Source organism: Abramis brama (assembly GCF_963993115.1).
Source record: "Abramis brama genome assembly, chromosome: 15".
Lineage (NCBI taxonomy): Eukaryota > Metazoa > Chordata > Actinopteri > Cypriniformes > Leuciscidae > Abramis > Abramis brama.
In genome coordinates, this window is record NC_139977.1 from 36,442,376 (window position 1) to 36,465,608 (window position 23,233).

General features: G+C 41.0%; 1 protein-coding gene across 5 annotated transcripts; it reads right to left on the reverse strand.

The window, feature by feature from the left end:
• Positions 1-207: 207 nt before the first annotated feature.
• On the reverse strand, positions 208-22,091 carry LOC311096821 (uncharacterized protein). Of its 5 annotated transcripts, none has more exons than XR_014609120.1 (4): positions 16,588-16,661; positions 2,784-2,952; positions 699-2,490; positions 429-565 (listed from the first exon to the last, which is right to left on the reverse strand). XR_014609120.1 is itself a non-coding variant. In XM_084136224.1 (4 exons), the coding sequence occupies exons 2-4, from the start codon at positions 21,004-21,006 to the stop codon at positions 2,336-2,338; spliced, it is 357 nt and encodes a 118-aa protein (XP_083992350.1). In that variant the 5' UTR covers positions 21,007-21,097; positions 21,201-22,068; the 3' UTR covers positions 572-2,335. The 5 variants fall into 5 exon arrangements, 2 of the variants coding, with proteins under 2 accessions (XP_083992349.1, XP_083992350.1); XR_014609121.1 differs by lacking the exons at positions 429-565; positions 16,588-16,661 and adding exons at positions 20,980-21,097; positions 21,201-22,067 and having other exon boundaries at positions 572-2,490; XM_084136224.1 differs by lacking the exons at positions 429-565; positions 16,588-16,661 and adding exons at positions 20,974-21,097; positions 21,201-22,068 and having other exon boundaries at positions 572-2,490.
• Between the last annotated feature and the right edge of the window lie 1,142 nt (positions 22,092-23,233).

Below are 23,233 nucleotides of genomic sequence, written 5' to 3' on the forward strand. Positions count from 1 at the left end.
AAAGTACTGCGTTAGATTAAACTGGGAAGGGTCATAGCACTTGCATATTGTTGTCCTACTGTTAGTTTCACTGCTTCTATTGTTCTCATTTGTAAGTCGCTTTGGATAAAAGCGTCTGCTAAATGAATAAATGTAAATGATTGAACAGAGTGATGATGATGATGATGGTGATGATGATGATGATGAAGATGAAGATGATGATGATGATGATGATGATGTTCAGGTCTTCAGCTGCTGATGGATGTCAGTGATGATGATGGTGATGATGATGATGAAGAAGATGATGATGTGTGATCTTGAGAATCTCTCCTCAGTTTTGACATCAGAATCAAACTTTACAGGCTCGTCTGGATCACAGGAGACTAGAAATCACAAATATATTGAGTTTATGGGATGCACTGCTTCAAGTCAGCCGCCGATCGGTCTGCGCAGAGCTGCATGAAGTCGAACAAGCCTAAAGGCTCAAGTCCTTCCTGGGTTTTAACGGGCATTTATTTGGTGACAGAATCTTCAAACATGTCTTGACATGTTCCTTTATTGCTACATTTCCATATTGCCGTCAGAACTGGTATAAATAAAACACAGAAAGCGTAAATTAACCTTAAATTCGTGACATACTTGCAGACAATACTAAACAAAATTACATAGAATAAACTAATAAATAAAACATACATTTGTGACAAAGACAGAAAATATACCTCATTGGCCACATGAAGCCGAGAGGGTAAACTTTCAACTTAAAGATGAGGGTATTCATCTTCACGCTTCACAGACAAAACTGATGGATAACTTTACAATCTTCCTGGGGCTTTCAGACAGCCGGCTTCGCAAGCCGCAGCACACCTCTCTCTGATCTTAGTGAGTGCACTCATACAGCTATAATTTCCACACGGAACAAAAAATAAGTTCCCTCCTTTTTACACAAAAAATAAACATGAAATTATTATTTATTGGCCATGAGACATTATTTATTTCAATCATATGATTTTTAACCTTATATATATTTACAGTGCTATGCATAAGTTTAGACACCCATGCTAAAGTTGACTAAAAAGAGGAATAAAAAATCATATTTTGGAAATTGAACTTAATGCCTTAATTAAAAAAATTAGGAAAAATCCAACCTTTAAGGACACCAATTTTCTTTGTGAATGAATAATGTATCGTAAATAAATAAATGTTCTTCCTTAAAATACAGGGTGCATAAGTTAGTACACCCCTATGTTAAATTCCCATAGAGGCAGGCAGATTTTTATTTTTAAAGGCCAGTTACTTCATGGATCCAGGATACTGTTCATCCTGATAAAGTTCCCTTGGCCTTTGGAATTAAAATAGCCCCACATCATCACACACCCTTCACCATACCTAGAGACTGGCATGGTTTTATTTCAGTTAGCCTAATAGCTGATTTGATTTGCATTGAGAGATGATCTTATGGAAAGTACTCCATGCCAATCTCTAGGTATGGTGAAGGCTATGTGATGATGAATAATCAGTGAATGTTCATCATGTTCTCTGTTTATGTCCATTTGTTCTGTCGTTCTCTAATCTTGCTGTTGTTACTCGTCTGCAGTGTGTACACCTGATGCGGTGCGTGTGTTTTTCCGTCCCCATGTTCACAGGTTTAAGCTTGCGTATGAAGGTATTTTTAGTGCAAATACACTGAGCGCCTGAGACAGGGGAATTTGTGGCTGTAGAGAATAGCAACACGTGTGTATCAGTACATTTGAAGTCACAGAGAGAAATGTTTTATACAGTGGATGGTCTGTCCAGTGTGTGTCTCTATCTTATATATATATATATATATATATATATATATATATATATATATATATATATATATATACACATATATAAGCATGTCCGCCTTGAGCCAGGGATCACAGTGCTGTAAGGCACTTGAGTCTAGGTCAAATGGTCTAAGAGTTATGAGTGATTTTGTACTTTTGGTTGCTGTAGCGCCACCTATGGGCCATTCGGGGTCTTACTCTGATAGGGCGTCCCCAAATTGAGGCCTACCATCTGGTCAGGTTTCAAGTCTCTAGGCCTTACGGTTTGTCCTGCACGATGCGTTTTACAAATCCTTACAATTACAATAGGGTTTCAGCATTTCATGCTTGAACCCCTAATAAATAAATTAAAATGTTCTGCGTTAGATTAAACTGAGAAGGGTCATAGCACTTGCATATTGTTGTCCTACTGTTAGTTTCACTGCTTCTATTGTTCTCATTTGTAAGTCGCTTTGGATAAAAGCGTCTGCTAAATGAATAAATGTAAATGATTGAACAGAGTGATGATGATGATGATGATGAAGATGATGAAGATGTTCAGGTCTTCAGCTGCTGTTGGATGTCAGGGATGATGATGATGATGATGATGATGATGAAGATGTTGTGTGATCTTGAGAACATGATGAAGGGTTTGATGAGAATCTCTCCTCAGTTTTGACATCAGAATCAAACTTTACAGGCTCGACTGGATCACAGGAGACTAGAAATCACAAATATATTAAGTTTATGGGATATTGTTCTCCCACATATTAAGCTCTTGTAATTGCGCTTATTTCAGTCATTGGTGTAAGAGGCAGTGGGTGGAATAGACAAGAAATGTACAGTTTTCTACCATCTTGCTAATAAGGTTTCTTTAGTCATTCGGCAGTCTTGCAGCCTGAACCACTGCAGGAATCCACCCTTACAAAAGCACTTTCCGAACTGTGGGTTAAATCTAACAACAAGACTAAAATGTGATGAAGGATTAAAGTTCAATAATGATCAAACACTCACAGTCTGGCATTATTCCCTCGAAACTGCTCGATCTAACAAGTGTCTGTCCTCTTTCCTCTGGTGATTCACTGGTTTGTGTCTCATTTCTGTCCTCCATTTTTCTCTCAGTCTTCTTGTTTTCTGCTGATCTGTGATTTCTGCTGATTTTCTTTCTCCTCTTCATTTGAATCTGTTCAATCACACAGACAGAGTTTCATTAAAGCGATATAACATCATATCACGAGACATCAGATCAACTCCTGATCAACATCTGCATGAGCTCAGTGTTATTACAGCATCTCAGATTAACTCTACAATATTCTGAATAATCAATGATGATGACAAATGACAAATATAGAAATGTGAGTTTATGTGTGAGTCCTGATTGGATTCAAAACTGATTATCATCATGATATAAATAGTGGCTGAACTGATGCTACAGATTCGATCATGTTATTGTTTTAAAATGTTATATTTGTCAGTTATTAACGTCTATCACGTACACACTGCAGATAAATCCAGTTGTCAATTAAATGTTTAGTTCTTAATCCTGTTCTGTCCACACACACAGATCAGTGACAAATGCATCTACAAAAACTGCACGTCAGGGGTGAGCAAATAAGTTTGACATCGGGACAAAAAAAAACATTTCGCCACTAGTTAGCGGACCACAACATAGTCAAGGGATAATTTAAGAAATTGATGAAACATGCAACTAGAACTGCCTGTCTTTTGTAACTGTTAGTGAGCTGTCTCTGTGTCTCTGTGTGTCTGATCTGCAACGAGACGATCCACAGACTCTTTTGAATGTCTTTCAGAACTTTTCAAATTAAAAGCTCTCAAATCATCTCTAAATAAAACATTGCTGCAAAAAAAGGTTCTCTAAGTTTTATATTGAAGGCAAATCACTAAAGACGAAGTGATTGTGAGTAAGTGTTGCTGTCATGACAGATCTATTTCAGAACCATATCTATTATATCTATTCAGATCTATTTCAGCCTGTTGCCGACCACTGCTCTACGCATGAACGAAACCAAACTCAACAACTGTATTAATGACGTACGACAAGAGATGTCAGAGATGACAGATGACACGTAGGCTATTATTAATTAGAGCTTTATCTCTCATCTATGTGCGGTGTAAGTGTACAAGCCTTTAGATTTGGGTTACATCAAGTCAGGACAGGTGAACTCAAGCTATAGAGGCTCAGAGTCTATGAAGGTAATATGATGACATTGCCATATAGAATCACATGCGCAGGGTAAGATTTGTGAAAGTGTACATAAGATTGCAAGCGTAGGCCTAAATAAAATTTGCGTGTGCAAGAGAAGATTTGTAAAGGTGTAAATCGCCTTTCAAGTGTAAGAAAAAAAATATTCGCTGAATTTTACTGTTATTCGCAAGTTTAATACATGCATTGTGGAACTGCAGCTTCATGCTTACGCAAAATAAATAGGATTTGTATTCTGCTGACATCCATTTTTCCGCGCTTACACTTTTGGCACGTTTTTTGCACACATATACGGCCAAAAGCATTGCAGCATTGTTTTATTTAAAATGAGATTTCGTCATTAGCTTTAAATCCCCCTTTGGACATTCACGATTGGTTACTGATAGGAAGGAAATGCCCATATTTGGTTACAAAGTGTTGTGCAGGAGATCAGAGCTTTACAACGACACCGGTCATGACAGACTTCAGTGAACAGACGGATCTCGGCGTGTCCCGCTGGAATGCTAACTTCCTGGTAAATTCGGGAGAAACTTATTGCCGCAAGTAAACAAAATGTAATAAAATAAACATCTTAATGTATATTTTCAAAGTTTTCTTTATAGCAGCTTTAAAGAACACATATTGAAGGAGTAAACTAGCCCAAAATCTCAAAACTGACCACTGCATGAAAAATCGATGTTTTAACCTGCCGTGTCTCGCCTTAATAAGCAGTGCAACATTAGGCTGACTATATGAGTTCATTTCCTCGAATGAGCTTTCCTTCACAGTGGACAAAATACATTGATCTCTATTGAGCCGGAGAGCAGGAGGCTGAGACGCAGATCTGAAGGGGAGCGTCTGCAAAGTGCAAAACCCGAAAAGCATTACGACAAAAACAGTCAATAACTTCAATGTCACTCACTATTAGTGTCACCAAATTCAGTTCACACACCACTGATGCCCTGATGGTTATAGCCTACTATAACACTTCCGGGATATAAAAACGCAATCCAAAAAAAGAGAGAATATGCTACCTTATTAGGATAGAGCTGACGCTGACTGTCCCATAGATTATCCAGATCTTAACTCTGAATAACCAAGATTATAAGGCACCTTGATTCAAGTAGATATATAGTGGATCTTCTAAATCACAGCTCAGGGTTGTCGTCATACAACCGAGAGGCGTATAATGCGAAAAGTGCAAGCTTTTTCAGTTATCTTCCTCCAACAGTTTTCTGTAACGTCTTTTTCTTCTAAATGATGTTTTATTAACAAAGTTCAGGAGGAGCAGGTTCAGATAATTAACCAAATTATGCACAGCTGGAGATTAATCAGTAATCAACTCAATGACAGAGTATAAATTCACAGCAGACCTATGTATCTCTGTTCATTGAAAGTTTGTCAGCATCCCTCCTCCACCCCATCTCCTCACTTCCAGTTCCATCTACACTTACCAACTGGGGGGAGTACTTTGGGTTCGGGCCTAACTCCGAGCTCGGAGCCCTCCCCCCGGACAGCACGCCAAATACGCATAAACTTATTGTATTAATTATATGTAGATGTGAACTCGTGAAACCACAGTTGCAGCACAATAGACATTTGAGCTGCTGTTGTAATGGATAAAGTAAGGTAAATTAGGCCTATCCTTTTTCCTGTAGGCTGTAGCCTATATTTAGTCAATGAAAAGTTATAGTTTAGATTTGATTTTGCACATTCAGACACCAGAGAAGATGAAACTGATGATGATGATGAATGATATATAGGGGAGAGCGGGGCACAAAGTAACGCTTTTTGACTTTCTCAGTTTGTGTAAATCTACTTATGGTTCAGAGTATTTATTTTTTCCCACATTAATTCCCCACATGTCTAGTACACTTATGTGGTTTTGTTTTATTAATACAGTGTATACTTTTTTCTTGATATACCCCGAAAGAATGGAAGTGAAATGTGACAACATGCCCCATATATGAGGGGTACATTGTGACATGACCATATGACAGCTTAAAATGTTATCTGATCTAATAAAAAAAATATAAAAGACAAACTAAAATATTTTCTAAGTAAAATACAATTATTAACTTTTTCATATAAAATAATGGCAATTTTTAATAATTAAATATAAACTCATTTTTGAGTTTTGACTAGGAACACAAACACAGCTATACAACCAGTGTTAATTTCGTTAACGAAAACTATGACGAAAAATGTTCGTTGACGACCTTTTTTTTCCCTGACTAAGACAAGACGATGAGAGACGACACCCACGTCATTAAACGATAACTGTGACTATATCAACACATGCATTAGACGAGACTGAAATGTGTTTAAAACAATTTTAAACTTGACCAAAACCACTTGTTTGAGTCAAATAAAGGAGACGACAACACATTGACTGTTTTTACGAGCGTTTAGGCTTACGGTTGCCAGATTTTAATAATTTAAATCCCCAGTCACAGCTTTTCTGTTAAAAGAACACGTTTTCTACTATTTTCAATGGTATCTGGCAACCATGCGCGCGCGCTCTCTATCTACACTGCTGAAGTAGCGCGGAATCCGCCGATGATCTGAAAACACAGACAAGTTAGCTGGAGTTTAGCGATCTTCATTTGAGATTTTCTACTTAAATTAAAGTGTCATTTCTCATTTAGTCCGTCTGTGTTCTGCCACGAGCCGCGCTGTTTGTACGACTGAAATCTGCGATCAAAATGCAGGCTGATATCCAACAGTGTTTTTAATGTTGATCATATAATACGAGCAAGAATGCAATGTTTCCTGAATATCCACACGATTTCAAATGTGACATTGATTTTATACAACAGTTCAACAAACAGAAGGGTAACATTAAAGGAGAACTCCGGTCAATTTTAACATTGAGCTAATTTTTTTGTACATTTGGAGTGCTGTCAATACAGAGAACAACGACAAAAATCGGTGTTGCCTACACCGTGTTATCCTCTTTTTAAAATTTGCACCCTGTTGACTTCAATGGGGCAAGTACTAAACCTGCTTTTAGCCTCTTAACATCCTTGATGTGTCATTACAAGTGCACAGGTCATGTGAGTGATTCCTTCAGAGTGAACACGGGTGAATCTGACTGCAGTAGATGTGAAAGATATGAATAAAAATTATGTTTATTCAGCCAGCGCACATACCTGTATTTACATCCTGTTTTCGGTTGAAGTCCACAGTAGTCGATTGTCGAGTTCACGCGCGTGATCATAGGTAACTAAACATATGCGCGTGAAATCGACAATTGACTACTTTGGACTTCAGCCGAAAACAGGATGTAAATACAGGTATGAGCGCTGGCCGAATTAACTTCATTTTTATTCATATCTTTCACATCTACTGCAGTCAGATTCACCCGTGTTAACTCTAAAGGAATCACTCACATGACCTGTGCACTTGTAATGACACATCAAGGATGTTAAGAGGGTAAAAGCAGGTTTAAAATATGCCCCATTGAAGTCAATAGGGTGCAAATTTTAAAAAGAGGATAACACGGTGTAGGCAACACCGATTTTTGTCGTTGTTCTCTGTATTGACAGCACTCTAAATTAAAAAAAAAAATGAGCTCAATGTTAAAACTGACCGGAGTTCTCCTTTAAGTGATGTAGCCTACTACATTTAAAACAGTATTGTCAGTAGGCTTATTGCTCTATTTTACAACGAAAGCCACAGCAGAACTGCAGCACACAGCGGTGATGCATGAACGAATCTGTGGCTTTGAACGAATCGTGAGATTCAGTGACCCGTTCATAAATATAGCAACTTGCTTTGTTACTGAATGAATGAATGACTCCATAAAAGTATCACTTCGTTTTTACCATCATTGCATATATTGAACATTGTTTAATTTAAAGCATTATTTATTTCATAAAGGTACTTATCAAGGTAAAAATTGAACTGGAAAAATCGATTAAAGGGGGCAAATACCGTCCCTTAATGGAAAAGGTGTGACTGTAGTCTAAGTGGAAGAGAGGGGTACGGCACTCTAAAAAACACTGAACTAAGGAAAATGGTTATGTAGAAATGCACAAATGCTACTGCTAAAGAGTGCAATGTCAATACAGCCTGGTACCTTAATTAAATTTTCTCATAAGCTTAATTGAATTGGCCTAGAGAGAAAAATTATGACATTTTTTGTCAAGACTACATATAAATATACTAAAATTAATTTTGGTAACTGCAGTTTGACTAAAATTAATGGTAACACTTTAGAATAATGGTCCGTAGTTACCAAGTAACTATGCAGGAAGTAATAGGTAGTACTGCATTAACACCGAACTTAATACTATTAACTAATATGGAAGCAATATTAACTAAGCAGTAAGTAATATCTAAATTAGTACAAAGGTAGTTCCTTGGTAGGTATTTGATTATTACTAAAGAAATGTATCCTCACTGAGAACTACTTGTGAACTAAGAAAGAATAACCAATTAATTACTAATCACAAAAGTAACATGTCTAAAAAGTGAACAATTGTGGGGTTTTTTTTTACTCTTAACATGGTCATAACATTTCAGAAGCTTGTGCCTCAAATGGGTTCTTAGTGGAAACCAGTTTATGAATATTATATTTCCCCAAATACATTAGCTACAGGATGAGATTGTGACTACTACTCTTGCCAAAGGATGGACGCATGTTCTGTTTATTTCAAACTTAAACATAGAATAATACTAATAATGATAATTTGTTTAAAATTTTAAACAATTAGGAAGTGATGCTGACACTCATGATTGGATTAGTTCACTATTATGAGCTCTATTGAGTGTCAGTTCAATATGTCTCAGACTCCAAAGACCTACCTTTATGTTACAGTAGCCGCCAGAGGATGAGCACGCCGTGCGAGCCTAACAATCACATATGACTCATAGAAAAACATAGAGGTGATAAAACAGGTGGCCAGCGGTGCGGGCCAACACATGTTCATAAGCACACATAGGGAAAAACACAGAACGGCACTGCCGGTTCATGTTAACTGATACCCTGAGCGTGCAGCTCAACAGACAAGCTAATCGGTAATACAGCCTGACCCTTGGGCAGGACACGAATCACGACTAGACTGACAGAAGTTTAGCCTGCATAGCGGGAACTTCCAGGTTATAAAACCTAACAAATGTGGAGGGGGACGCCCAGCCCGCCGCCCTACAAATGTCGTCAATGGAAATCCCACTGGACCATGCCCACGATGAGGCCATGCCTCTGGTGGAATGAGCCCGTATGCCTAACGGACATTGCAGGTCTTTTGACGCATAAGCTGCTGCAATCGCGTCTACTATCCATCTGGACAGTGTCTGTTTCGAAGCGGCGCGACCCTTGGTGCGCCCGCCAAACGAAACGAAAAGCTGCTCTGAGAACCTGAAGGCTGCAGAGCGCGTCACATAACACCTTAACGCCCTGACCGGGCAAAGGCAGTTAACCCCTTCCTCACTGCTGGAGGACGGCAGAGCCGATAGGGTAACGACCTGAGTCCTGAAGGGAGTGCCTAACACTTTGGGGACATAGCCGTGCTTCGGTTTGAGAATGGCTAACGAGTCGTTAGGTCCAAACTCGAGGCACGACGCGCTGATGGACAGCGCGTGTAAATCTCCCACACGTTTAACTGAAGCCAGAGCTAGCAGAAAAACGGTCTTAAGCGTTAAGTATTTCAACTCCACAGAGTCCAAAGGCTCAAAGGGATGCGCTTTTAAGGACTCCAGGACCAGGGACAGGTCCCAAATAGGAACCGTCGGGGGCCGTGGAGGGTTCATTCTCCTGGCCCCGCTTAGAAAGCGGGTAATGAGTTCATTTCTGCCCAGTGCACGGCTGCGCGCCGACTCAGCGAACGCTGCTATGGCCGCGACATAAACCTTGAGCGTGGAGGGGGACCTGCCCGCTTCCAACATCTCTTGGAGAAATTTCAGTACCTGTGGAACTCCACAGGTTCGAGCATTAGAACCCGTATTCACACACCACTTGTTAAACACTGACCATTTAGACGCATAGAGCCGCCTCGTCGAGGGGGCTCTGGACTGCGTGATCGTGTTAATTACCCCTTCTGGCAGGCCAACGAGTAATCGTTGATTATCCACGCATGCAGAGACCAGTGCTCTGGATGGGGATGCAGAATCGAGCCTCGGGCTTGAGAGAGGAGATCTCTCCTCACCGGAATCGGCCATGGGGCTGTGTCTGCCAGTCTCATTAGCTCGGGGAACCATGGTTGGTTTTCCCAGCGCGGGGCTATGAGGAGCACTGCGCAGTTCAAACTCCTGATCCTCGCTAGCACTTGAGGTAGCATCGAGATCGGTGGGAACGCGTACAGCGGGGCGCTGGGCCAGGTCTGGGCCAGCGCGTCCTCCCGTTTCGAGAAGAACCTCTGGCACTGAGCGTTCTCGCTCGTGGCGAAGAGGTCGACAGTCTGTCCGGGCCGTCGTTCAAACGACCGGGTACATGAGCTGCCCTTAGGGAGCGCAACGGGCCTTGAGCCCAGGATAGGAGGCGCTCTGCGAGCGCGCACAGGGTTCTGGATTTGATTCCGCCCTGGCGGTTCACGTACGACACCACTGACATGTTGTCCGAGCGAACTAGCACATGGTGTCCCCGTAGAAGCGGTAGAAAGTGCTTCAACGCTTTCTCGACCGCCAGCATCTCTAGACAGTTTATGTGAAGGTCTTTCTCCGTATTCGACCACGGGCCGCAAATCGGACTGCCTTCGTGAGTCGCTCCCCAACCCATGTTGGACGCGTCTGTCGAGATCACTTTGCGGTGTGCGATGGTTCCCATCGACACTCCCCGCTGATACCATTCGGCCGCCAGCCAGGGCTGCAGGGCTGTAACACAGCGCTGAGTCACTCTGATTGGAGCACGGCCCGAAATCCATGCTTTGCGGGGCATTTCCGTTTTTAGCCAGCGTTGAAGCGGACACATTCGGAGTAAACCCAGCTGCAGGACAGCTGCTGCTGATGCCATGTGGCCCAGCAACCTCTGAAAAGTTTTCAATGGAAAAACTTTTCCCTCCTGAAAGGAGGCGGCGAGGTGTCGAACACAGCGCGCGCGCTGTGCGGACAGTCTGGCCGTCATTGCCGCCGAGTCCAGATCTATACCCAGAAAAGTGATAGACTGGCTGGGGGCTAAAGAGCTCTTGTCCCAGTTCACGGAAAGACCCAAGCTTTGCAGGTGACCGAGAAGCGCTTCTCTGTGGGAAACTAGTTCCTCCGCCGAGTGCGCTATAATGAGCCAATCGTCCAGATAGTTCAGGATTCGCATTCCCCTCGATCTCAGGGGTGCGAGAGCCGCATCCATGCACTTCGTAAATGTACGGGGTGCCAGGGATAGGCCGAACGGCAGGACGGTGTACTGATATACCTGGCCGTCGAAGGCGAATCTCAAGAATGGCCTGTGACGGGGTATAATCTGAATCTGAAAGTACGCGTCTTTCAGGTCGAGAGATATGAACCAGTCCCCCGGGCGAATCTGCGCGAGGATTTGACTGGTTGTGAGCATTTTGAACGGCCGTTTCATAAGCGTTTTGTTCAAATATCTCAGATCCAATATAGGTCTGAGTGCTCCGCCCTTCTTGGGAACGAGGAAATAGCGGCTGTATACGCCTGCCTCGGAACCCGGAGGGAGAACCCGTTCTATCGCCCCTTTGTGCAGCAAATTCGCTATTTCTGTGTGAAGCAGATGCGCTGCATCCGCTTTCACTATAGTCTCGGCCCGAGCGCGATAGCGCGGAGGGCGGCGAGCGAATTGAAGAGAATAGCCCTTTATCACTGTGTTCAGTACCCACTTCGACACTCCCTGAATAGCTTTCCATGCATTCGCACTCATAGCTAGGGGTCGAATCGCCTCTGAGTCTCGCCCGCCGCACAGCGCGGGACGGGGGATCTGTGGCGGTGTAAGCGCGAGTCGCGCAGTGGCAGTGAGGGGGAACGGGGGTTCGCTGATGGCGGCAGCCGGCTGAACGGCACTGTGAGAGAGCGTTGTGTGTAACGGCTCGCGGCGCGGAAGCGGGGCGGGCTCGTGCATGTTTATCGGAGAGTGTGCGTGCTGTAAAGCGGGCACAGAGCTCTTTATTATCACACAGCCGGTGGCTGGCTCGTGCGTGTTTACATGAGAGTGTGCGCGCTGTGTAGCGGGCACAGGGCTCTTTATTAACACGCGGCCAGTGGCAGAATGTTCTGGTCCCCAAGCGTGTGAGACAGAGCGAACACTGTGTAGGTGTGAGCACTGAAGTGTGGGCGCGTGACCTACAGTTATCACTCGAGCGGCCGTAGCGCGCTTCATGCGAGTGCACTCTGTGGGGTACACAGGGGAAATTGTGCTTGTGTGTAGCGATGAACACTGGGACGTGGGCATGTTTACTACACTCATAACACTGACGGCTTGAGCCGCACCGTCGGCGTGAGCCGAAAAACCAGAATTAACACTCTTTTCCAGATTTTCTGGGCCGCTGTATGAACAGCGTTTGTGTGCAGGCGAGCGAGTTGTGTAACTGACTCATTGGCTGCAATACACATCTGCGGTCATCTTCTTAAGTGACTGACAGCGCGAAACGCTTGAAGGCTCAAATGTTTAAACTCTCATAATTCCTCGCGCACCATCAGAGGGAGGATGCGAGGGGCGGGTTCACTTTCTGCGTGTGAGAAGCTGGCCGCGAGCTCGGATCAGCGAACAGCATAAAAAATGTTTGCTGCCAGAGCCGGGATCGAACACGGGTCTCTGGTGTGAAAGCCTGTTATTCTGCCACTGAGCCACAGGGGAAGAGTGCATAGGCAATCGGTTCGCTCGAGCATAAGAGAGTGTGGGTCATGCTTTTCGTCGGCGATAGCGTGCAGACGTGCGTGTATTATAACAGGCTCGTTGCTGCAACATTAACATTTTCAGCCGCCTAAACTCAGAGGGGGCTGAGAAACGTACGGGAATTGGAGAATGGCCCGGCCTCAGGCACGCGGGGTGCTGAGCATTACTCGTGACCGTCCGCTCTGACATCCCTGAGAACGGCGCAGTTTGCGCGGGAAGCGGGGCGAGTAGCCGGAGCGTCATCATGTTTTGCAGGCGAGCGTGTAAGGTAACAGGCTCGTTTACTGCAATATTAATATTTCCAGCCGCCTGAACTTAGAGGGGACTGAGAAATATGTGAGAAGGCGGTAGCCAAGCCTCGGTGGGATTCGAACACTCTCTTTCCTCCTATCACCGGCGAGTGACGGACGCGGGGACAGTAGCTTTCTTGTAACGTAAGAAAACTAACCCCGCGATTGTCAGCTTCTGCAATCCCTTGTGAGCGGCGCAGTGTGCGCGGCTCGAACAGAGGGAGAGAGTGCGGGGAGAGCGAGTAGCCAGAGAGCGTTATCATGTTTGCAGGCGTGCATGTACTGTAACAGGCTCGTTTACTGCAGTATAGATATTCCCAGTAGCCTGAACTAGGAGGGGACTGAGAAATATGTTAGAGATGGAGGTTAAACCGGCCTTGGCGGGTCTAGAACACTCTTTTCTCCTTTCGCCGGGAGACGGCGGGCGGGGGGGGGGGTAGCTTTCTTGTAACGTAAAGAAAGCTAGCCCCGTGACCGTACGCGTCTGCGATCCCTTGTGAGCGGCACGTTTTGCGCGGCTCGAACAGAGGGAGAGAGCGAGCCCCGTAATCATCCGCATCTCTAACACACCTTGTGAGAGGCGCAGTTGCGCGGCTCGACAGAGGGAGAGAGAGAGCGGGGAGTGCGAGGCATTTGAAACAACACCTCGTGTAAAATACATCAGAAAAACACATAATGTAATAGACATAGTGAGAAAGGATATGTATCGCCGGATAGCTGAGCTGGCACGGCAGGCTGAAGGCGGCGAAGAGATCGTCCGGCTTCCTCAGGCTGTCCTAAGCTGGCTCGTTAGCTTGATCCAAGAAGGCCACGGCGACGGTTTCCTCTCAGAGATCAGCGATGCGAGTGCTTCGCTGAAAAGACAGAAATCAGAGAATATAGCCTACGAGCCTTCCTTATATACGCTCTGACGCCGCCCATTCTGGCGGGCTGTGACGCGCGAGGTCGCGCGCGCCCTCATTGGGCGTGACGTCACGCCAGGCTCACTGGTAGGCTTAAGCAGTTGCCGCGCGGCAGCCAATGAGCGCGCAGTATGCCGCTCTAGCTCAGCTGCCTGCAGCTGCACTGCGTTGACAATATATGAAATTAAGGATAATTTTTGGTTTCAGTATCTCGAGAAAAGAAGGCTTTTCCCGCTGCGTAAGCAGAGCTTACGCAATACGAGAGAACCTCTCGTAAGAGAACTGCCATTTCCCTACACATATCTGTCCATTAAGTTTTATCCTTTTAATTTTGTCAATAAAATGGGTATGTTTAGGTGTGGGAGTAGGGTTAAGAGATCTTACATTTATAATCTATAAAATGGTAAAAGGGAAATTATACAGATATTGTTATGATATGAAATATTAGTAAATAGTTTACATTTTTTTAGCTGTAAAATCGTAATAATGTTACGTTTAAACGTTGCAGATACGTCCATATTAACGTTATACGTTTCAGCATCGAAACGTACAAAAAAGTATGTTTTCTATCTTTGAGAAAATTACGTATTAATACCTACGTATTACAATGAGACCAGGCTGCACTAGTAGTTAACAAGGGATACCAAGGTAACGCTTGAGTAATTAGTGAGGAGTTAGCATGTTTTTCACTTTAAAATAATGGGCCACATCACTAGTAGTTCCTGCGGGATAACAAGGTAACGCTTGAGTAATTAGTGAGGAGTTAGCATGTTTTTCACAAGTAATACAAGTTATTTAATTTTATATTTAACACATACTGTACAGGCACTAGTAATATTCTAACAAACATTGTAATCTGGAAGATGTGGTTTTGCGATTATCGCAACATAAATGCAGCCAATTTCTTCATTAAGGATGCAAATTGTTTTTGACAAGAGAACATCAATGTTTATATTCATATCCTAAAGAGAAGTCCTCCTCTGGCGGCTACTGTAACATAAAGGTAGGTCTTTGGAGTCTGAGACATATTGAACTGACACTCAAGAGCTCATAATAGTGAACTAATCCAATCATGAGTGTCAGCATCACTTCCTAATTATTTAAAATTTTAAACAAATTATCATTATTAGTATTATTCTATGTTTAAGTTTGAAATAAACAGAACATGCGTCCATCCTTTGGCAAGAGTAGTAGTCACAATCTCAGCCTGTAGCTAATGTATTTGGGGAAATATAATATTCATAAACTGGTTTCCACTAAGAACCCATTTGAGGCACAAGCTTCTGAAATGTTATAACCATGTTAAGAGTAAAAAAAAACCCCACAATTGTTCACTTTTTAGACATGTTACTTTTGTGATTAGTAATTAATTGGTTATTCTTTCTTAGTTCACAAGTAGTTCTCAGTGAGGATACATTTCTTTAGTAATAATCAAATACCTACCAAGGAACTACCTTTGTACTAAATTAGATATTACTTACTGCTTAGTTAATATTGCTTCCATATTAGTTAATAGTATTAAGTTCGGTGTTAATGCAGTACTACCTATTACTTCCTGCATAGTTACTTGTTAACTACGGACCATTATTCTAAAGTGTTACCAAATTAATGACTAAAAGTTGACAAAAAATGCAATGACTTATAGTCAACTAAAACTAGACTAAAACTATGAAAGACAAAATGACTAAAATGTGACTAAGACCAATAAGCATTTTCGTCTGAAGATGAAGATGAAGACTAAATAAAAAATGGCTGCCAAAATTAACACTGTATACAACATAGTTCAAAACAAATAAATAATTAGTAATTTCTGAACATTGACTCTCAGTCTTTATTCACCTTTTTCTCATGTTTTCTCAATAAAATTAATAAAAGTATAGAATATAATAGCATATTTCTAATAGGGGCTCATTGTAACGCAGTGTGACAACATGCCCCGCCTGCACAACTGGGGTTTAAACCCGGCTAGTGTCTTCTGCTAGTTAGCGAAGCATTAAAGAACTAGCTCAACTGTTAAATAACATATTGGAGATTAAAATAATATCAGATTTGTCTAATTTTAAATAAACACAAAAAATAGAGATGAAAAATTTACTTAAGAAATTTACTTTTGCTATGGTTTAATAAATGGATATCTTCCAAAAAAAAAAAAATATTTTGGCGCATTTTTTTCTCTATATAGTGTTAATATGGCAACTAGTAAATACACCAAGTTTCGTCATGCTAGCATGTGTGGAAGTATTTAAAACAAGTGTGTTACAACGAGCCCTGTGTTAGGTTGTGCCCCGCGCTCCCCTAACAGTGTTTGATCTTAAACATCAGAAATACTCAGTTTGGTTTGTTACTATTAATGCTGTTTTGTCGACTATCAGCGCCTTTTTTTTTTTTTTTTTTTGGTTCAATATATTGCATTAGATCATGTTTAGCATATTGAGTCTTTTTTTGCTTGCCATTTTTCTCTTTTTCTTCCGTATGTGTCTGGGGTTTGTGATATATGTGTTATAACCTATATTCTCAAATGCATTCATTTCTCATGAAAAAGCTCCACTTCAGTTTCACTAAAATTGAAAGATGAATGTCCAGATTTAAATAAATGAATACAATCTTTTCTCAGAACGAAAGAGAAAGTGTTAGTCACCTTGTGCAGAGCAGAGAAGAGGAAGCGTCACGATAGAAACACAGCTCAGAGTGCTAAATGTTTTCTGTGAGCAGAGGCATTTATAGGTTTTAGAAACATCAGGGGCTGGGTGTGGTTGATAATAAGAATAACATGATTCGACACAGAATAATGTATATTGTAGGCCTACAGTGCTATGCATAAGTGAATACACCCATGCTAAAGTTGACTAAAAAGAGGAATAAAAAAATCAACTTTTGGAAATTGAACTTAATGCCTTAATTAAAAAAATTAGGAAAAATCCAACCTTTAAGGACACCAATTTGTGAATGAATAATGCCAATCTCTAGGTATGGTGAAGGCTATGTGATGATGTGGGGCTATTTTAATTCCAAAGGCCAAGGGAACTTTATCAGGATGAACAGTATCCTGGATCCATGAAGTAACTGGCCTTTAAAAATATAAATCTGCCTGCCTCTATGGGAATTTAACATAGGAGTGTCCAAACTTATGCACCCTGTATTTTAAGGAAGAACATTTATTTATTTACGATACATTATTCATTCACAAAGAAAACTGGTGTCCTTAAAGGTTGGATTTTTCCTAATTTTTTTAATTAAGGCATTAAGTTCAATTTCCAAAAGATGATTTTTTATTCCTCTTTTTAGTCAACTTTAGCATGGGTGTCTAAACTTATGCATAGCACTGTAAATGCAGGGGGCACTGGTTCATAAATTCAGCCCTAGCAATGTTGCGCATTCAAATGTGAGGTAGTTATGTTGGGTTCGGGGGAGAAAATTTGGATTTCTCAGACGTCCATATGTGCATTTTAAGGTGTTTGAAGGCCAAAAAAATTGGATGACAATAGCTTTAAAGCATGTCAGTGGGCAGCAGTAAGAGCATACATGCAGAGAACAGATTCTTAAACATGAGAATGAGGATAAATGTTGAAATTAATGAATTAATACACAATCACATATTCCAAACAGGAATGGCCTTAAATGAGAAATCTTTTAAGGATTATATTGCATAGATGTTACATTTCAATCAAACACCAGTGCAATCTTTTTGTGTCCAGAGGCAAATGAGCAATTTATATATTAGCATTAAAGATTGGTTTAAGCCACTTGTTTCTTTCTTGAGTTAATCAATGGTTTTGGCACTAATCAGATCAATTAAATTTCAATTGTTCACTCATAAAGACAGTCACTTGTCACCACCTACTGGCTTAATGATGCAAGTTGCGCAAACATACAAGCGGAGTGATACAAACTGTGAAGAGGCTGATGCTGGTGAAATATTCCAACACATTCGAGGACCATACAAAATAAATAAATAAAATAAATAAATTATATATATATATATATATATATATAATTTATTTATTTAATTTATTTACTTAAAATAATTTTTTTAAGTAAATAGCAGTAACATTTTTTACATTGTGTGAATTAAATATTGCTGCGCAGTCGTGTGATTTAGTCTGCTTGATTAACATTATTATAATGTATTCCTATTTATGTTAATCAAGCAGACTAAATCACACGACTGCGCAGCAATATTTAATTCACACAATGTAAAAAATGTTACTGCTATTTACTTAAAAAAATTATGGTAACAATATTACACATAATATTTTTGAGTAGTTAAAGCTTGATTTCATTCATGGAATCTAATTGAATAAATCATGTAAAATGCCCTCATTTATTTAGTCTATGACATAATGAATTACAATTTTTTAGTGAAATGTGCTTTGCTCAGCATTGCGATTCTCTTTATACACATACTGTATACACTCTTTAATAGACGTTTAAATACAATTTAAACAACGTATTATTGTGCTACTTCTATATAGATTTATATACAGTATTAAGTTGCTCAAGCAGGGTTAAATATTTAACCATGTACTTATATTAAAATCGCAAACATTTTAAATTAAAATTTAAAATTGACAAAAATAGCCGACTCTCGTGCCTTTTCTTTTGCATTTAATACATTGCATTTGCATACAATAAATCTTGCATGTCACAAATAACTTGTTTTTCCTCCTCCATTATGAGACGTGTTAATTGTGTCGCCTTGTTGAGGTAAATTGTAGTTTTCCTTGCTTTACCCCGGTCTTAAAGTAAAAAAGATGACTGTTAAAAATGGCTGTATATACTAATATAATAGCATATTTCTAATAGGGGCTCATTGTAACGCAGTGTTACAACATGCCCCCACCCGCACAACTGGGATTTAAACCCTGCTAGTGTCTTCTGCTAGTTAGCGAAGCATTAAATAACTATCTCAACTGTTAAATAACATCTTGGAGATTAAAATAATATCAGATTTGTCTTATTTTAAATAAACACAAAAAATAGAGATGAAAAATACTTTTGCTATGGTTTAATAAATGTCTATGGATATCTTCCAAAAAAAAAAAAAAATTTGGCGGATTTTTTTTTTTCTATATAGTGTTGATATCAGTGGCGGATTTAGCAAATTGGGGGCCCAAGGCGAGGTAGGGCTATGGGCCCCTCCCCATCCAATCTTTAAAAGAGAACGAAAAAAAATATGTACCGACTGAATGGTGGATAGGCAAATCATTAGGTAAAGCTAATCTACGGGGAAGTAAAGGTTAGAGAGGAGAAACCTTTTTTTTTAGATAAGTTATACTGTATCTTTCAACATTGTTAATTCGTGTTTATTTACTATTAGCTAGAGATGATCAGTTCACGTGCCGCTATAGGAATCTATCACGTAACATTAAAACGGCAAAACGGTAATTATTGTTTGAATTTCGTTATAGAATTGACAGAATCTGAGAGCTGAGATTTTTTTAAATATCATGATTCATAAGTAAACTGCTCAGTTTTGTCTGTCGATCTCCGTGTCCATATTGCTTCACAATTTTTCTGTGCGTTGGACGTTGTTGTTCCTGATCTGTAGCTGCTATCCCCAACAGTAGCCGTAAAAAAGTTTGTCATCTTTGGCAGCGTTCCCAAATACTTATCAGCATCTTTTCACTTTTTTTCTTTTATTTGAGCCGCTTGGGTAACTTCGAAACATTACATTTTCGATTTTAGACTCGTCTTGCTCTGTTTGTGTATTTCCCAGTCCTCCTGTTACTGCGTGTTGTTTATCTTTCCCGCCGCGCACCTTTACGGACTTTTTGCTTTCCTCCCGCTTCCTCCTTTTTTCAGCACCACTTGGGTAGCTTCGCTTCATTTTTACTCAGTCTACTACTCTGTACACTCTGTCTGTCAATCACTTCTTTTTCTCCGTCAGTTTTTTGGCACAGCCTTGTCACTTTCACAGATGCGCAGTAAGTGAGATAATGGAATAATCCAATGTAGTGAGGCGGGGGGCCCCCTCCTGTCTGCGACACTAATGATTTGATGGCATTTTTCACATGGAGTTTTAGAAATATATAATAAAAAAATAAAATAAAAAACTTAAGCATAAGTTAATAGGGCATTTTGGGGGCCCCTAGGTAGCTCGGGGCCCAAGGCAATTGCCGACCTTCGCCTAATGGTAAAGTCCGCCCCTGGTTGATATGGCAACTAAATAAACAAAGTTTCGTCATCCAAGCATGTGCGGAAGTATTTAAAACAAGCGTGTTACAACTAACCCCGCGCTCATATATATATATATATATATATATATATATATATATATTAAAAATAGTTGTCAGCATTGCGATTTGTATAGGCTACACAGTACAGGCGTGCACTCTTTCACAGATGTATTCACGTTTAAATGTAGCCTACATGTATCTTTCTATTCAGGAGACTCACTTGGTTGTGGCCAGTGATCTCCCGGCCGCGAATAAAACTTAATTTCTACAAAGAGCAACTTGGGAGTCGTGACAGGTAGTCTATAGCCTATGCTGCGCAGCTGAGGAACAGAAGTAACTAAAGATTATAGGCTACGCTCAAAAGACAACAGAAGAAACAGCTTGTGTAAAAAAAAAAAAAAAAAAAAAAAAAGTCACAGAACAAAAAACACAGAACACTGTGTGTGATTGAGGAAGTGGCAGTGGCTTCTTGACGGGACGCCATCACCTTAGGCTAAGTATTGTATTGTATTGTATTGTATTGTAAGTATTCAGGGAATTATCTCAAGATAATGTAGTTTTTAAGTTGTCCGTGGTGAAGAAGTCAGATTAAGTATTATTCGTATAAAGAAGTTCCACGACACAAGCAAGTGGCAAAACATTTAAACATGTAGCCTACTTATTACATTTTCATGTCAATATGTGTTCGTTTTAACAAATTGTCTAACCCGTTAACCTGGGTACAGGAAATAATAGACTCACTGCAAACAGAGCGATGGCACTCGTTGTTAACCCCTTCCATTCCCATAAGGGGTCTTCAAAACAATATCTAAAGCAAACTTTTTTTCTTTTTTACAAACGAAAGTTACCATCACCCTTTTGAGGTCCAACCCGTGCATCATTTATCATAGTAGATCTAATGCTCTATGATCTAATGTCACAATCTCCTTTGTGTGCAGCGGTTTTTCAGCTGCGTCTGTCATGATGCATTTCCTATTGAAAAAAAAAAAAAAATTGTCATTTTGCGCTGCGCATTTACAAATAGAAATTCGATCAGGCAACAACATGTCATCCAGCAAATTTGATACCAACTCACCATGAAAGATAGGTCGACCATCTGACTCCAAACATGCTCGATGTTTCCACAGCACCACAAAATCATGAGCGTCCTGAACAAATAACGCGAGTGTGTATTCATCACACATTTCCCTGACATTAATGTGCAGGTTTAGGTTGAGTAATCACTCTGAATATCACTTTCAATTCAGTTCTTAACTTGTAACATCATATCTTGCGCATTTCAGGCGTATTATTGTGTCTCTGAAGGCGGAACTCAACCAACATGTTCTCGCAGACACAGTGTCTATCAGGGGTGTGTTTCCCAAAAGCATCAACTGTGCTCGCAAGTTCCGTCATTATTTTCGTAGTTCAACGAGTCGGTGTTTCCAGAAATCATAGTTCAATAACAAACAATGATAAACAGCATCGAGTTGAGTGTTTAGGACGACAGATCTCGAGCTGTGGTTAGAAGAAGAGTTTCCCACATAACAATTAGCAAGCACAGTTTGGCACTACTGTCGACAATGCATGTTGTGAGATATAATTTCCTATGTGGGAAACTACATTTCCATGGCCCATGGTCACAAGCCTGATTTGGGCAAGAAGATCACTCATTAAAAGTAACATTTAATTTAATATTCAACAATATTATTGATCTCCTGCATTGACAGCATTATATGAGAACTGAACTGAGCTGGACGATTGTTGTGTTCATAGTTAACCACAAGGTGGCAGTGGAATGCTGAAGTGTTGAAGTGCTGCTTGGGAAGTAGAATGAGAGGTGATATGTTCTAGAAGACAAGTTTGCCATGTGTTAAATAAAAGAGCATCGAAGGAATTACTCCGGTCTTGTGTTTAATACTTCAATACACAACAAATTGGCGACGATGGTTTCCGTGCCTACGCCTGCATCTTTTCTGCCATGCAGTGGAGAGCCTGCGATTCCTTTTGCTACCTGGCGAAAAATGTTCGAAAATTACTTGCTTGCTATTAATGCTACAGGAGACTCATGGCCGGATGCCAGGAAACGTGCTATTCTCCTACACAGTTTGGGGACTGAAGGCCAGAGGCTGTTTTACACGTTTCCTAATACTGGAACTACATTTGCAGAGGCAATGACAGCGTTGGAGAATCATTTTGTTCCAAAGGTGAATGTTGTGGTCGCTCGACATCACTTCCGCCAGCGTTCTCAACGCGCTGATGAGACCATTTCACAGTTCCTGTCTGCTTTGCGGGAATTATCCTCATCATGTGCTTATGGTGACATGGAAAGGGAAATGCTGCGCGATCAGCTGGTCGAACGATCGTATGCTCCAGCAGTGCGAGACAGACTCCTGCTGGAACCATCACTGACACTTGACACTGCTATTGTTATTGCATGTCAGGTGGAACAAGCGCTCTCTAATTCGGACATGCTCACGGCACAAAGTGCAGTTCAGGCCGAAGCTTCTAAACCCTTTCATCGGAAGAAGCGTGATGCACATTCTAACGGAGCAAAATCTGTGGCTGATACTACACGGCGCGCGAATCGCGCGTGTTACCGTTGCGGAGCTACAAACCACCTCGCTAACGCTGCCGATTGCCCAGCTGCTCGAGCCAAATGCCGTACTTGTGGTAAGACCGGACATTTTTCTAAAGTTTGCCGTTCTTCTAAGGACGTTCGGGAAGTGGTCCCAGACATGGTTGTTCTTTTGACTGATACTGTAAATACCTCTGCAGACAAACTTTTATGCAATGTTCATGTTACAACGGCAAATGGTGCTTCTATTGAGACTGAATTAGTCGTGGACACGGGCTCTTCAGTGTCAATCCTGCCTGTGGCTGTGTACAAACGACACTTTTCGGATTGTTCACTTACTGCTCCTAAAGTGAAACTGGTTACGTACTTGAAAGAAGATATCCCCGTGCTAGGATGTTTACATGCGGACGTTTCACTGAATGAAACCACTGCTTGCTTTTACGTTGTGAAAGGTGGCTCTGCTTTGATGGGCATGGACCTAATTCGAGCCTTGAACTGTTCTTTTCACTTTGGTACTGTTACTGCACCTGACGAACTACATGCACTCGTTG